The 14,012-nt window shown below is 47.0% G+C and overlaps 1 protein-coding gene across 11 annotated transcripts in view; it reads right to left on the bottom strand.

Annotated features, from left to right (window-relative positions):
* Positions 1-248: 248 nt before the first annotated feature.
* The window catches only part of LOC119456419 (poly(U)-binding-splicing factor half pint-like), a 75,414-nt gene continuing 61,650 nt past the window's right edge, over positions 249-14,012 (bottom strand). For all 11 annotated transcript variants that reach the window (XM_037718180.2, XM_037718171.2, XM_037718202.2 and 8 more), the window contains 2 exons: positions 2,039-2,228; positions 249-422 (listed from right to left, as the gene is read on the bottom strand). In XM_037718180.2, the coding sequence (XP_037574108.1) occupies positions 313-422; positions 2,039-2,228 (300 nt within the window). In that variant the 3' untranslated portion in view covers positions 249-312. The remainder of the gene's footprint in view (positions 423-2,038; positions 2,229-14,012) is intronic.

Raw genomic sequence — 14,012 nt, 5'->3', positions numbered from 1 at the left:
ATGCAACATTTACCTTCATTTTCACTTCTAACAATCAACCTATTAACACAAAATCATTCAAAGAATACTTTACCAATAAAAACTGATTTAGTGTGCTGCAATAAACATTAGTTGTCAGGGCGCATCCACTGGTGTCCTTTTCTCACTCTGCGTTACGTGCACCAATTCACACCACGCAACTGTACTTGCCCAGCTTTGAGACAACAATGGTAGCAGGGAACTTCATGCCATATCACAGTAGACTGCTCCAAAGGTGTTTCCATTTATTTTGAAAATGTGTATATACAGAGATATGTACATGTCCTATGTGGGTTATCCAGACAGGTCGTTTGCCTCGTAGAGTGTCTGGTCATACAGTTCTGCTTTCACAAGTCTTCCACCAAAGAATCGGCCATTCAAAGCATCCCTTGCACTTGCTGCCTCTGAAAATAAAGAAAAGCAGGTGTCAGGGCACTGAATACACACTGCAGCTGATTCAACCACACAGGGACTTTCATGAGCCAACCATTGCACATTGACAAAATATGTTGCATTAAAGACTACTGGCTGATAAAAGCAAGCTTTCTATTTAGTATGTCCTTAATACAGTAAAACCTCGTTAATACGCACCCACTTCAAATGTATTAACAGTCAAAACGTAGTTGTGATGAAACCGTGACCTAGTCTCCCTAGAGCCTTATTTGTTGGCTAATCGCTTAAGCTGTAGTGGTTTGTCATAGACCTACCGGTCAGTGCATACCGATCACTTTTTGTTGCTAGAAGCTAACTGCGCCACCTCGACTAGTGTGGCTGACAGGGTGTGCCGCAGAAGATCTGCCTTTCCTGATTGCAGTTTTATTGCTAGTGTGTAAGCATGGAATCGCAAGGGAAGGGTGGTGGTGGCCTTGGGAAAGAACACAGCCACCGGCGAGCTTTCGTTATGAAAGCTCATAAAACGTCCTTTTTGTGGAGGTATATTCTGCACATCTCCTTTCTTTTATTGCAAATGTGGGGGCACGCTATGTATTTAAAAAAAAATAAATCGGGCACATTCAGGTGCATTTTACTTTTCTTACTTTTATAAACCTCCCTAAATTGAGTGCACATCAGATTCAGGGGCGCGTTAGAATTGTGTAAATACGGTATTCATTGTGAGCTACCGTCTTCGCATTAAAATCTTCCTGGGGCAGGCCAACAATAGGCATTTTCGAAGGAAGATGATGCTTGTTCGATGCATTCACTGCACCCTAAACACCGCCAAAATGGACGTTGCTGCTAATGGAGTCACCAGTGCAGTCACCATTGAGGTCAGGCATGTGTGTGATGACCAGTCAAGTCTCAATCCATAGAAATTAAGGAGGGACGCAAAAATGAAATGGCCGACTTGCTCAAAATTTCTGATTGAATTTTCTTTTTTTTTCGTAATCCTAAGACCTTCCATTATCTCACAGTGAAAGATTTGGAAGAAATATGCAGCACAATTTGAGAAAGCGGCACTTTTTTTTAGTGTGCCGAATTCGAAATAAAGAAGAAAATCGGTCTTCGGGAGGTGCTATCGCACTGCTGATCGTGCGAGCGGGGCATTCTGTTGACGCAGCGCCGCAATTTTAGTATCACCACAAACACTATAGAGTTTGTGGAGATTCAGATAGTCGCAGCGCTGTATTTCTCCATGCAGAAATAAAAGCAACAAAAGCGAGCATGAAAATGGAAATCTAGCGTCATGATTCGTTACTGCAGTCATGTGGTGCAAAGGAAGCACTCCTATTGGCTGACTTGTTGCGTGCACATTTGTAGGCACACATTTCAAGATCTGCCTGGTTATTCCGAGTTTCTTTCATTGCTGCAACATATTGGGTGCTTTATGTGTCCATTTAACTGATGCCACTACTAAGTGTGGTGCACAAGGGTAAAATGCAATACAGGCGATGACCATTCTCAACACTAGCCAATATTTTAGCACTCTACAAAGCACAGCCAGAATGTACAAATCAATCTCGACTTGTACAGGGCCTTGACATTCACTATGAAAAAAAAAAAAGAATTACATAAAACCCACCTTGCGCTTGGGAGAACTCAACGAAGATCTTGACAACGATTTCAGCATTCTCATCCTCGGACTGCCGTTCTTGATAGATTATGACCCTCTTGACCGTGCCAAATCGACCGCACTCATCCGTCACTTCAGACTCGAGCTCATCATCCAAGTCCTCCACACCGACCATGTTTCGCAGCACCACAACACATGACTGCAAAGTGTGGAAAGAGTTAAAAGTGAGCAACAGAAGCACTACTGCCTTGCAGACCTGTGAATGAGCTCTGATGCATTACTGCCATGTATTTACTATGGTTAATAAATTCTGGTGATTTATGTGCCAGAACCATGACATGATTATTAGGCACGTCGTAGTAGGGGACTCCGTATTAATTTTTACTTCCTGGGGTTCTTTAACGTGCACCAATGCATGGTACACAGGCATTTTTGCATTTGCCCCCATCGAAATGTGGATGCCACAGTCGGATTTTAAACCTGTGCTGTCGAGCTTAGCAGCGCAATGCTATAGCCACTACACCAACACAGCGGGTTAGTATCTTTATCTGCAGAGGAAGCTCAGTGGTACAAAGGTATCAATCCACAGAATTCCCTGATTCAAGTGAATCGTGTAGTATTCACAAAGTTCTGGCTGTTCCGAACCAAAAGCATTAATGTGGCGAGCAGGCTCAGGGTTCCAGTGGGAAGGCTCTTTGCCAAGGCATTACAGGACTGCACACTTGTGGTTTCAGTGCAGAGGTATACAAATCACTAATTGAGCTGCAGTAGAACCTCGCTGATACGATCCCGTTTCATATGATTTCCCGGCACTAACGTTTGCAATCGAGAACATAAAGAATGACAACGTTTGCAATCGAGAACATAAAAAATGACCCAATACAGTTACGCTTCATTTTTTTACTGGTTCATACGTTCCCAGAAAACACAATCTTTCTGCACCAATGTTCAGTACATCGCCAAACTGCGATCATACGATATGTTTTTTGGTTGCTAGATCACACATACACAACAAAAGCGCACGTGATCGAGAACAGTAGCCACTCGCCGCAGTGGCAGCACACACTCATTATCTTATTCCACCACCAGCAAATCTCGACCCAGATCATCGCACGCCGAATTCACAGCTAAGCGCGCTGCACGCTTTTAATATGCAATAACCAAACCGCGCTGCCGTTCCCTGCTGCAGGTGGCGTGAAGTGAGCATCATGTTTTGCTCCGGCCGCACTGAAGGCATCGTATCCCGGAGTCAGCCACCGGCTCAATTTGTTTCCTGCCACTGTCTTAAAACACTACGCAATAAGAAAATGACAACACGCATCTCGGCTCGCTAGGGAACCACCAGTTCGATGCGCATAGGCGTCTCGTTGCTCCAATGATTCGAGCTGAGTGGGCATATCAAAACTTCCAGCCAAAACGCTCCTCTCGAAGAAGCTGCTAACCCAGGCCAAATTTGAGGAGTGCATACGTAAGCTTGCCCAAGCTGCAAAAGCGATAATGTGCGTCTCTGGCCACTCGAGCTCCACCAGTTCAGCGAGCACCGGCATCTCGCAAAGCTTCACATTACGTAGATGTGAACTACAGTTGAATCTCTCAAATTTTTTTTGCAACTTAGGATCATATGTTTGCCCAGTTAGTATGTTTTTAGAGCGCAGCTCTTAAGCGCCCGTTCCTGGGGCAAGCATCGGCGTCCCTCGTAACCGAGCGAACGATCACAGCGAAGGATGAAAGAGTGAACACAGAGCGCAGCGGGGGATGAAAAAAGTAGTGAGAGCGAAGAAAGCACAAGGAGGAAAGCGGAGGAGGAGGGTATGGTGAAAGCGTGAGAAGAAAAGCGTAGTGCCGCACAAGATGCGCCCCGAGGCGATGATGGCTACGAGATGGCGTCAGAGTAGTGCGTGTTGTCGGTTCACTGATGACGCCACCAATATCATATATGGAAAAAAAGCGCTGCATGAGCTTTGTCTGTCTGCAGTGGCTGCTGTGAATCACGATCACGCGTCACTAATGCGCTGCCTCTCGCGATATCCCGATTAGCGAGGCAGTCACGCCACACTTTCCTCTGTTTGCAACGTGCCACACGAGACAGATTGCCTGCGCCGGTTAATATATCGCAAAATGAAAACACGTATAGAGCAGCGCTCAAATTTCGCATTAGGGAGTATCATAATCATCGTTGAATTTGTTTTGTGTGTGTGTATTCTTTGCAAAACTTATGAACGAGGTTCCACTGTACAGTATAGACCACTTTTAAGATAACCGCTTATAGTGCAGGACCGGATATAGTACGGTCTTTTCAGACTCCCGTTAATTTTCCCATAGCACTCCATGTATACGCATACTGCCTACAGTGCAGCCGTGCGAGACGAAATACCGGTTATAATGCGGCTTCCGCGGGAAAATCTCGCCGACAAGGGCGGCAGCGAGCATGCTTCTCAACAAGGTGCGTGCTCCCGGCCGGCATATGCAGTATTCAATGCAATCAAACTCGTTAATTCGGACTTATTTGGCCGCACATCGGTTAATTCGGAATACAGTCAGAGCTCGGTGAGCAAGGAGCGCCGCAAATGTGCGACGCAAAAGAGCAAGAATGGCGCTAGCGTCCAACCGAAACGAAGCGGTGGAGTCTGCATCGCCACAGCCATCAGTTGAAATCGTACGTGAATGACAGTAACGACGGAACTCTTCGAGCCTATTTGTGTCTTTAAAGTCTGTATTCTTGCGTTTACAGCAGCGCATAAGACAACGTTGGCCACCGGCTTTCGTAACAGCGTAGTCGTCATCCACGATCACGTCGATAGCGGCCGCGGTTTTCTCCGCAGCGGTTGCGGCGAACAGTAGTTTCGTTTTAATCAGTACGCGCGCCTAAAAACTGCGTAGTTGCCATCGATGATCGCACAGATAGTGAGTGCGGTTTCGAAGGCCAGTTGTTGTAGCGAATGGACGACTCGGTGCGTGCCTTCAGCACCGCAAAGTTGCCGTTCATAATTTCGTCGATAGCGGTCACGGTTTTTTCCACAGTGGTTGCGGCAAACAGTTGTTTCGTTTTGACTCGGTGCAAAGCTGTCGAGCTTGAAGAGCACCGGCTACAACACGATTACGTTTTCGCCAGTGAGCTGGCGAAAACGTAATCGCGATGTGCGCGCGATAGTACAAGGTGTGTCTACATGATTGGTCTACATGTTTTGCATACGTGCAGGGCTTGAAAATTGTTGTTTTGTTTATAGTGCGGTACCGCTTATAGTGCAGATATTTGCGAATCCGGCGACTTACGTTATAAGCGGTCTACACTGTATAACACAATGTACTGTTTCATTTGTATTCACTAGACTTGTGCGAATAGCAATATTTTGGTTCGAAGCGAATAGTCCTTGGGGTCGAATACTTTCGAAGCGAATTCGAATAGTTGTCAGGTGTCCGAAGAACAAAACTGAGCAGTTTAAAGTTGTTTTATGCAAAAATTCTTTATTTTTGAGGTTGCAACATACGAAGGCATCACAGAGAATCCTGTGATAACATATCTTAACCAGTAAAAAACTTTTATGTATATAGACTAGTTGTAGAAGATGCTCCCTTCTACACAAATAACAACCTACAACATACACACATGCATAAAACATCACAGAAAATCATTTGGTAATATATTTCAAGTAAAGAAATAATGGCATAGAGACTAGCAGCTCCACAGGCAGTGAAGGTTTCACCTTCTACTAGTTAAAAGGCTACATCACATACAGAAAAAATAAAGATCGTTTGATAACATGTTTCAATAAAAAAAAATATTGCAGCTCTTCATGCAAGTAAAAGGTGTCTCCTTCTGCAGTTAATAAAATGAAAGTCAAAAATTCTCATGCAGCAAAACTAGTTGCTCGACATGCTGGGGAAGAAGGTCCTCCCTTCTGCAGGTTACAATGGCACCCGCTGTCGAAAATAACCTTTCACTTGTTGTCTGGGTTGCTGGCACTGAAAGGTACCTGCGGGCTACCCTTACAAGGGTGGGTGAAGGTGGCTGCCTTTGCTCTTCCGCCAATCAAGTGGGTCCTCACAGCGAGGAAGGAGGGGAGCTCTCGGGTAGTTCTGAACATCATCTTTGATGGAAGGACCAGTTTTCATAGAACCATCTGATGCAAAGATAGCAAAGGCCCCCCCCCCCCCCCCCCCACACACAGAAGCATCTTGGGAGCTGTCTAAACCTGTATCACTCTCACTTGATGCTTCACAGCATACAACTTGCAGTGTTCCCTCTGCTGCTTTGATAAGAATAGCGCAGGCCCACTTCTTCTCTGCCCTTTCCGTATAGCAGGCATCCTTAAATCTTGGATCTAGCAACATCGCTAGGGCTGTATCCTCAGATGTCTTGACACCAGGAAACCTTGCCTTGGTGCTGCGTGCCAGACTTGAAGCAATTGCCAATGACTCATCTGATTGAGCTGCGTGCCGAGCAAGTACAATGCCAGTGCACTCCAGCAATGAAATTACTTGGGACAACGTGGGATATTTGTCCCCAGATAGCTCTGTTGTGGCTTGAGCAAGTGGATCGAGTACCTTCACAGCGGCAGTCATCAGCTTCCATTCAGCTGCAGTGAGGTTATCAACCGCATCACACTCCGAAAGCTCCACTGTGATCGGTTTGCCAAGCTTGAGCAGCCTAGTCATCATCTGATGCTCACTATTCCAACGCGTCGGAACATCTTGCACCACTTCCAGGGCATTCAGCTATATTTCCCTTTGTACTTCTATAAGGCGCGCCCGAGCCTTTGAGCTTTTCTTAAAGCGGCCAACGATAGCCCTGGCCTTTGTGCACAGTTGGGAAAATCCAGGTACATCCCGCTTCCCGAAACATTTTATGCCTATCCAAGGCGACTGTGCAATTGCTGCAATGAAATTTCTTCCATTATCTGTAACAACGTGCACTGGCACAGTACCTGGATTGGGAAGTGCCCACTCCTCCATCACACTTTTTAGAAACAGCTCCAAGTTTCTGGCTGTGTGAGCGTCTGCCATTTCTGTACGTGCCAGTGAGTGCACATGAAGTTGAAATGAGCTGTCCATGACGTGGCATGTTACCGACAAGTAGCTTTCATTAGCACGCGATGTCCAACTGTCCGTTGTTATTGAAATGGCCTCGACTCCACTGTCAATCACCGCCTGAAGGCTGTTTATCAAGTTTTGCTTCTTTGAAGCGTATAGCTCCGGAATTATTGCTCGGGAAAACGTCTGCGACGGCACAACGTACTCGGGCATAGCAGCGTTCATAACGGCCACAAAGCCCGGCTCCTCAACAACACTGTAAGAATACATCCCGCGCACTATGAATCCGGCAATGGCCTTTGCTATTTGCTGTGCTTTTGGCACTGTATGTTTCAGCTTCAGCTTGAACCGGTCAGCAACTGAAGGCTGTTGCACGTCAGGCTTAGCAGTAGACTTCACGCTTTTCCACGCACAATGTTCCTTTTCGTATGTCACGAAGACATCCGGGTGCCTCTTTAAATGCGTCGCCAGAGTCGTCGTAGTCCCCGTTGGCGTCTTCAGAATGGAGTGGCACTTCAGACACTGAGCTTCTTGGCCAGGCGGGACCTTTACAAAAAATGTCACAGTTTCGCCCTAAGGGCGAAGCAATGAATGCAATAGCAACACAGCAATTTCATACAAAGTAAGGTGAGCGGCTTTCGTAGCAATATGAATTGTAGTAAACATGAGCTGATTAAGCAGGTGTGCTGCGGCGTAAGTAGACCGACATGAAAAGAGACTGGATGACCACGAGAAGGCGCGTGTGAAATGGTGGTGTTGATGAGAAGCGCTTCCCGTGGGCAGCGCGTGCGAAGGGACACACCTGTAGTGCTGCACTGCCGATCCGGGCAGCATTGCATGTGTAGCGTGCGTTGGAAAATGTGGCCCGACTATTACTAACTGAATGAACAAGCGTGGTGTGAGCGCGCACAAACAAATATGAATAGATCACACTGAATGACTGGAGACAACGACTGTCAAAACGCTCGCAGCGAGCGCATACGCCGCCGCGGGCGAAGGTACGTGCGGTCTATCGCTTCGACGGAAACTGAGCGGCGAATGCACGGCGCATAAAGGTCAGAGCCGTGTGGAGATAAGAGACGGTGCGGGAGAGCGAGCGACGAGCGTGGTTGTTGGCAGAGCAGAAGTGCCCCCCCCCCCCGCGCTCCCTCCGGCGCTGGCTTCCCGCTTCCTTGCTTGCGCGTGGGCGATTGAGTGCGTTCGCTCTCCGTGATAGCGCATGTCCCCGCACGCTTCCGCTCGGGCATACGGCGAAGATTTTATCTATAGGGAACCTCACGGCGACGGCAGAAATCCGGTTGAAGTGTCCATATAATTGCTATCGCAATAAAAAGTTCCATATGGGGTTGGCACCCGTGGACGCATTGGCCATGTCACTTGACTGAAGTAACTGATGCACACTGAAGTTCAAGCGCGGAGTGCGATCAACATCTGCTCACTGCACGCGTGCCACACGGTAACCAAACAATGAAACGGGAGCCTTGATGAACGTGCGCGTGTAAGATGGCTACGACAACGCTCTGAATGTTGCTTAGCTTGTCTTGGCTCCACATGTAGTCAAGATGTAGGTCTGATGTCAATGGCACTGCGGCTTGCCTAACGAAACCGAAACTCCTGATAGTACTTGCATGCAGTTTTGATATTCGTTCACCCAGAATACTTCGAAATATCGGAAATTTTAAATTCGGGTCGAAGCGAATTCGAATACTGTAATATTCGTTTGAATATTCGAAGTGCTCGAATATTCGCACAAGCCTAGTACAGTTGAATCCCGTTAATTCGAACATGCTTAATTCGAACTGCCGGTTTATTCGAACTGACGCTGTGGTCCCGTCAAAGTTATGTGTATTTCAATACACATAACTTTGACGGGACCACAACGAAACTTCAGAGAGTGGGCTAAGCTGGCACCAGGCCGGCTGGACCGGCGGCGCTGGCACCCCCCCCACGCCGGCAAACGCTCGCTTCCCGATAACGGCCGAAAACGAAACTCTAGGGAGCGGGCTAATCTGCGCCGGCCGGCATGGCGGCGGGCGTGCACGGAGACAGTCGAAGGGGAGGGAGCTGTGAGGGAGCTGAGAGAGAGGGCGAGGGGAGCCACCGAAGCCACTGCCACCAAAGCGGAGGAGTTGCAGAGGCCAAATCCGCTTCCCTGACGCCCTCCTCCCCCACCTTCAATGGTCTCCGCGCGCGCGCGCCCGACGCCATCCGCTCACTGAAGTTTCGTTTGCTGCCGTTATCGGGAACCGAGCGTTGGCCGACGTGGGCGGTTGCGCGCCGCGATATTTCATGACTCGCACCGTTCGTGCATCTTGCTATGGTGCTCGAATACTTCAAATATGTCCTTTCTTTAATTCGAACAAATTTCCGGGCCCCTTCAAGTTCGAATTATCGAGATTCGACTGTATTCACGTCTTTAAGCAATCATGCACCCCTACATTTAATTAAGCGAAATATGCACCATGGCCTTTCAGCATATGCCTGCAGGCTAGAACAGACGCCTGGGTATTATTGTAGTGATAATGTGAATTGGCACCTACAATCTTTTATAACAGGTAGATAGGCATTCCAAGTCACAGTAAACATCCATCAGATAGCTGTGCAACATCAGTCTCCCTGAAAACTGAGCAAGCATACACAGGGCCCAATATCAGGCCTTCCAAGTAGAACTTGTCTCTTGGGCTAGTGGGTGGATACTTGGTGCATCCATTGTAGCTCAAATAGAACAGGCACAAAGACTGGTGCCCATAGTGTCCAATCTTGTGTTCTTTGTGTATGTTTATTTGCGCTACAATGCCATCAGTAACCAAGATTCCTTTGAAAATAATGAGAATGTCTTGAGGGGCTAGTTAGTTCATTCTAATGACCGAGTGCTAAATGTGCAAAATTGGGAAACAGGATGCCACACAAGAAGAGACACACAGAAAGACCGAGCGCAGATCTTTCAGTGCCTCTCTTCTCGTTTGGTGTCCTGTTTCCCAATTTTGTGCATTTAGCAATCAGTCCTTGAAAATAAACAGTTACTACATTAATCCAATGCACAAATAATTTTTATGACAGCGATTGCAACCATCTGCTTGTTCTAAGAGTGGTTAGATTATCAGTCTTGCTAAACGTATGACCAAACTGTAAACACTGTAAAGCTAGGTGACTGCCTGGAAAAAATCAAGCCAGTTTTAGATAAAAGACAGTGAAGCTTACACGTACGAGATGATACAAGTGCCGATTTTGCTTGTGGCATGGTACCAGTGGAAACGAAACCAGCAATGACTTTGAAAACAGCAGACTTGCAGACCAAGTTTTTGGTAAACATCAATGCATGAGATGCTTTATAGCAACCTTTTGGTAGCATAGGTACAAGCCACTATATTGACACATTTCCAGTAAATGCATATAGGGAAACCTCATTTACAGTAAAACCCCGGTGATACGATCCCGGATGGTACGAATTTCGGCGTGATACGAATTCGTAACATTCCCCGGCCGAAATACGTTGCTCACAATACGGAAAAAAATTGGCTGTTCCGAAGGCCTTGCCAATCCGCTGCAGATCATACAACGCATGAGCAGCAGCGGCGGCAGGCGAGCCAGCGGAATGACCGGCACAGACTAGCTGGCACAGCGGGATCTAGGCGGGATCTATAGTCGCCAAGCAACCGGCTACGTCACGCGGCTGCGCAATCTCTCATTGGTCCCCACGTCGAGTGGACCGGACCACATCACAGCCTAGCCGATGCTTAGCGAGAAAGTAGACGAGGACTGCTGCTGCAACGATGACCGCGGCACAGCCCCGATGGCCAAAACGCTCCCTGCACTTGATGTGCTCAGGCGTTCAGTGGCGCGCGAAAACATTCCCGAGATGACGTGCGCGCACTTATACGCCTTTCAGAAGGCGATAATTGACGATTCGGGCAAGAAGAAAACGTACACGGTTAGTAGAACCCCGTTGATACGTTTTTCAAGGGACCGCGAAAAAAAAAAAGGTCGCAGTTTTGCCCGTAAGATGAAGTAATGATTGCGATAGCAAATTAGTAGACAGCTGTATGAAATAAGGATAGTAGTTGTACCGGCCGTATAAACTTCTAAACATTTGCTTACTAACTAAATTAACAAGCACGATGTCATGCGCGCATGGGTAAACATTAACACATCTCGCTCGATGACCGCGGACACTCGCTATCAAAACGCTGTCATGAGGAAGCGCAGCAGCAGCAATGAGCGAATTGACCTTTGCGCTGTCTCTCGCTTCGACTAAACGTCGAAGGCACAACGCATACGAAGCTGCCAGCACTAGGTGCACTTTGTCAACATCGCAGATCGTTTTGGCGATGAGGTCCGCGCGGGCGCACACTTTGCGCATGTCGCAGATCGCTTTCAAGATACAGCACCTGCACGGCTGCATCGTATCTACAACGTGCCGGTCGCTTGCTGCAGCGTAAAAGCTGGCTGCACCGCTAAATTTACATGACCGCCACATTCAACACAACATAAGATGCAGGAACATTACAGATTGGCGACATGTCACAGGGAAGTTAATATATGGAAGTCAATGGGATTTAGGTTGGGATTGCGAAAACGTGACGTAGCAGCCAGGAAAACGCAGCAGCGAGGAAGGTATCAATAGGGTTACACTACCAGAATTGGCACTTTATGAAGCTTAGCAGGGTTCCCTGGGACCAACATGCTTGATCTCCCCCGCCCTATGGCCTTTTGCGGTTCTACTCCGTTCATTTGCGACGTTATGGCAATACAGCGCATTCGGTATGACGGCTGCTTCGAGAGACGAGCAATTTTGATGGCCAAGGAGTTGGGAAAGTCAGCCGCGGCCCGGTGTCTCGACGTCAATGAATCAAGGATTTGCGGATCATGGGACTAGCGGCAGGCCCTCTTTAAATGCGAGGCCAGTAGGAAAGGCTCTGTGGAACATTAAGTGGCCTGGTACTGACTCCGAATAAAATGGTTGTGAGGTCTTTTAAGAAGTACTCGAATCTCAAACAAGCTCAGCGGCACGGAAGATGTCTTGATTCTCAGGCAATCACTTTTGGATTGTTTCGCTTTCGCGAGACTTGGCTTGTCCCGGCACCGAACCCCTCGGAAGTATACTGCCAGCAGCTCTCTTGGCGCTGATAGCGAGCTTAGGACGGCGCCAGAAACACTTGTCGGTGACGCTTTCAATGCCAAGTAACGCGAAATTTCGCGAAAGTGTAGCTATCTACGAAAGTGATTGCCCGATAATACAAACCAAAGAAAGCTCCGTCTCCTTTTATCTTCAGACGACAATGATAGTGAAGAGAACTAGTTTCCGAATTTCAATTCCTTGAATAACGGTACCATTTCTTTTTCCGTTCATCTCGGGTTTCCTTTGCGGTTGTATTTTATTTTTATTTCGCGTGACTAGAAAGTTGCCCCTCACGTTACATTTGGGTAAATACAGTATTGCACACCCGTTATCAGCCGGCTGCAGTGTGCTCACGTGCCAGCCTGCGTCTGCTTAGGGCTTATTTTTTTTTTGAACAGTACGAGAGAGGCGTCGTACAAGGCGGGGTTGGCGTAAAATTGCGTCATATAATCGAGGTTTTTTAATACATTATTTCTATGGGGGTTCTGCCGGGACCAAACCAATTCGACGTAAAATGCAGGTCGTCGCATGACCGGGGGACGTGTAATCGAGGTTCCACTGTAATTTTTTTGGTCATCATCATCATCATCAGCCTATATTTATGTCCACTGCAGGACGAAGGCCTCTCCCTGCGATCTCCAATTACCCCTGTCTTGCGCTAGCGTATTCCAACTTGCGCCTGCAAATTTCGTCTATCCCCGAACTAGAATGTCGTCTATCCCTGTTTCTTCTCTGATCCACACCGCTCTTTTCCTGTCTCTTAACGTTACTTCTAAGATTTTTCGTTCCATCGCTCTTTATGCGGTCCTTAACTTGTTCTCGAGCTTCTTTGTTAACCTCCAAGTTTCTGCCCCATATGTTAGCACCGGTAGAATGCAATGATTGCACACTTTTCCTTTCAACGACAGTGGTAAGCTCCCGGTCAGGATTTGGCAATGCCTGCCGTATGCACTCCAACCCAATTTTATTCATCAGGGTCCCCTGTGAGTAATTGACCTAGATAAACGTATTCCTTTACAGACTCTAGAGGCTGACTGGGGATCCTGAATTCTTGTTCCCTTGCCGTGCTATTGAACATTATCTTTGTCTTCTGCATATTCATCTTGAACCCAATTCTTACACTTTCTCGATTAAGGCCCTCGATCATTTGTTGTAATTTGTCTCCATTGTTGCTGTATAGGACAATGTCATCTGCAAACCGAAGGTTGCCGAGATATTCGCCGTCGATCCTCACTCCTAAGCCTTCCCAGTCTAAGAGCTTGAATACTTCTTCTAAGCATGCAGTGAATAGCATTGGAGAGATTGTGTCTCCTTGCCTGACCCCTTTCTTGATAGGTAACTTTCTACTTTTCTTGTGGAGAACCAAGGTAGCTGTGGAATCCTTGTAGATATTTGCTAAGATATTCATGTACGCCTCCTGTACTCCTTGATTGCGCAATGCCTCTATGACTGCTGGTATCTCTACTGAATCAAATGCCTTTTCATAATCTATGAAAGCCATATAGAGAGGTTGATTGTACTCCGCAGATTTCTCGATTACCTGATTGATGACATAGATATGATCCATTGTAGAATATCCCTTCCTGAAGCCAGCCTGTTCTATTGGTTGGCTGAAGTCAAGTGTTGCCCTGATTCTATTGGAAATTATCTTGGTGAATATTTTTTACAATACTGAAAGCAAGCTAATGGGTCTGTAATTCTTCAATTCTTTAACGTTCCCCTTCTTATGGATAAGTATAATGTTAGCGTTCTTCCAGCTCTCTGGTACACTTGAAGTTGTGAGGCATTTCGTATAAAGGGCCGCAAGCTTTTCAAGCATGATATCTCCTCCAT

This window comes from Dermacentor silvarum, chromosome 1, assembly GCF_013339745.2.
Source record: "Dermacentor silvarum isolate Dsil-2018 chromosome 1, BIME_Dsil_1.4, whole genome shotgun sequence".
Classification (NCBI taxonomy): Eukaryota; Metazoa; Arthropoda; class Arachnida; order Ixodida; family Ixodidae; genus Dermacentor; species Dermacentor silvarum.
This window is presented reverse-complemented; position numbering and strand designations above follow the sequence as displayed.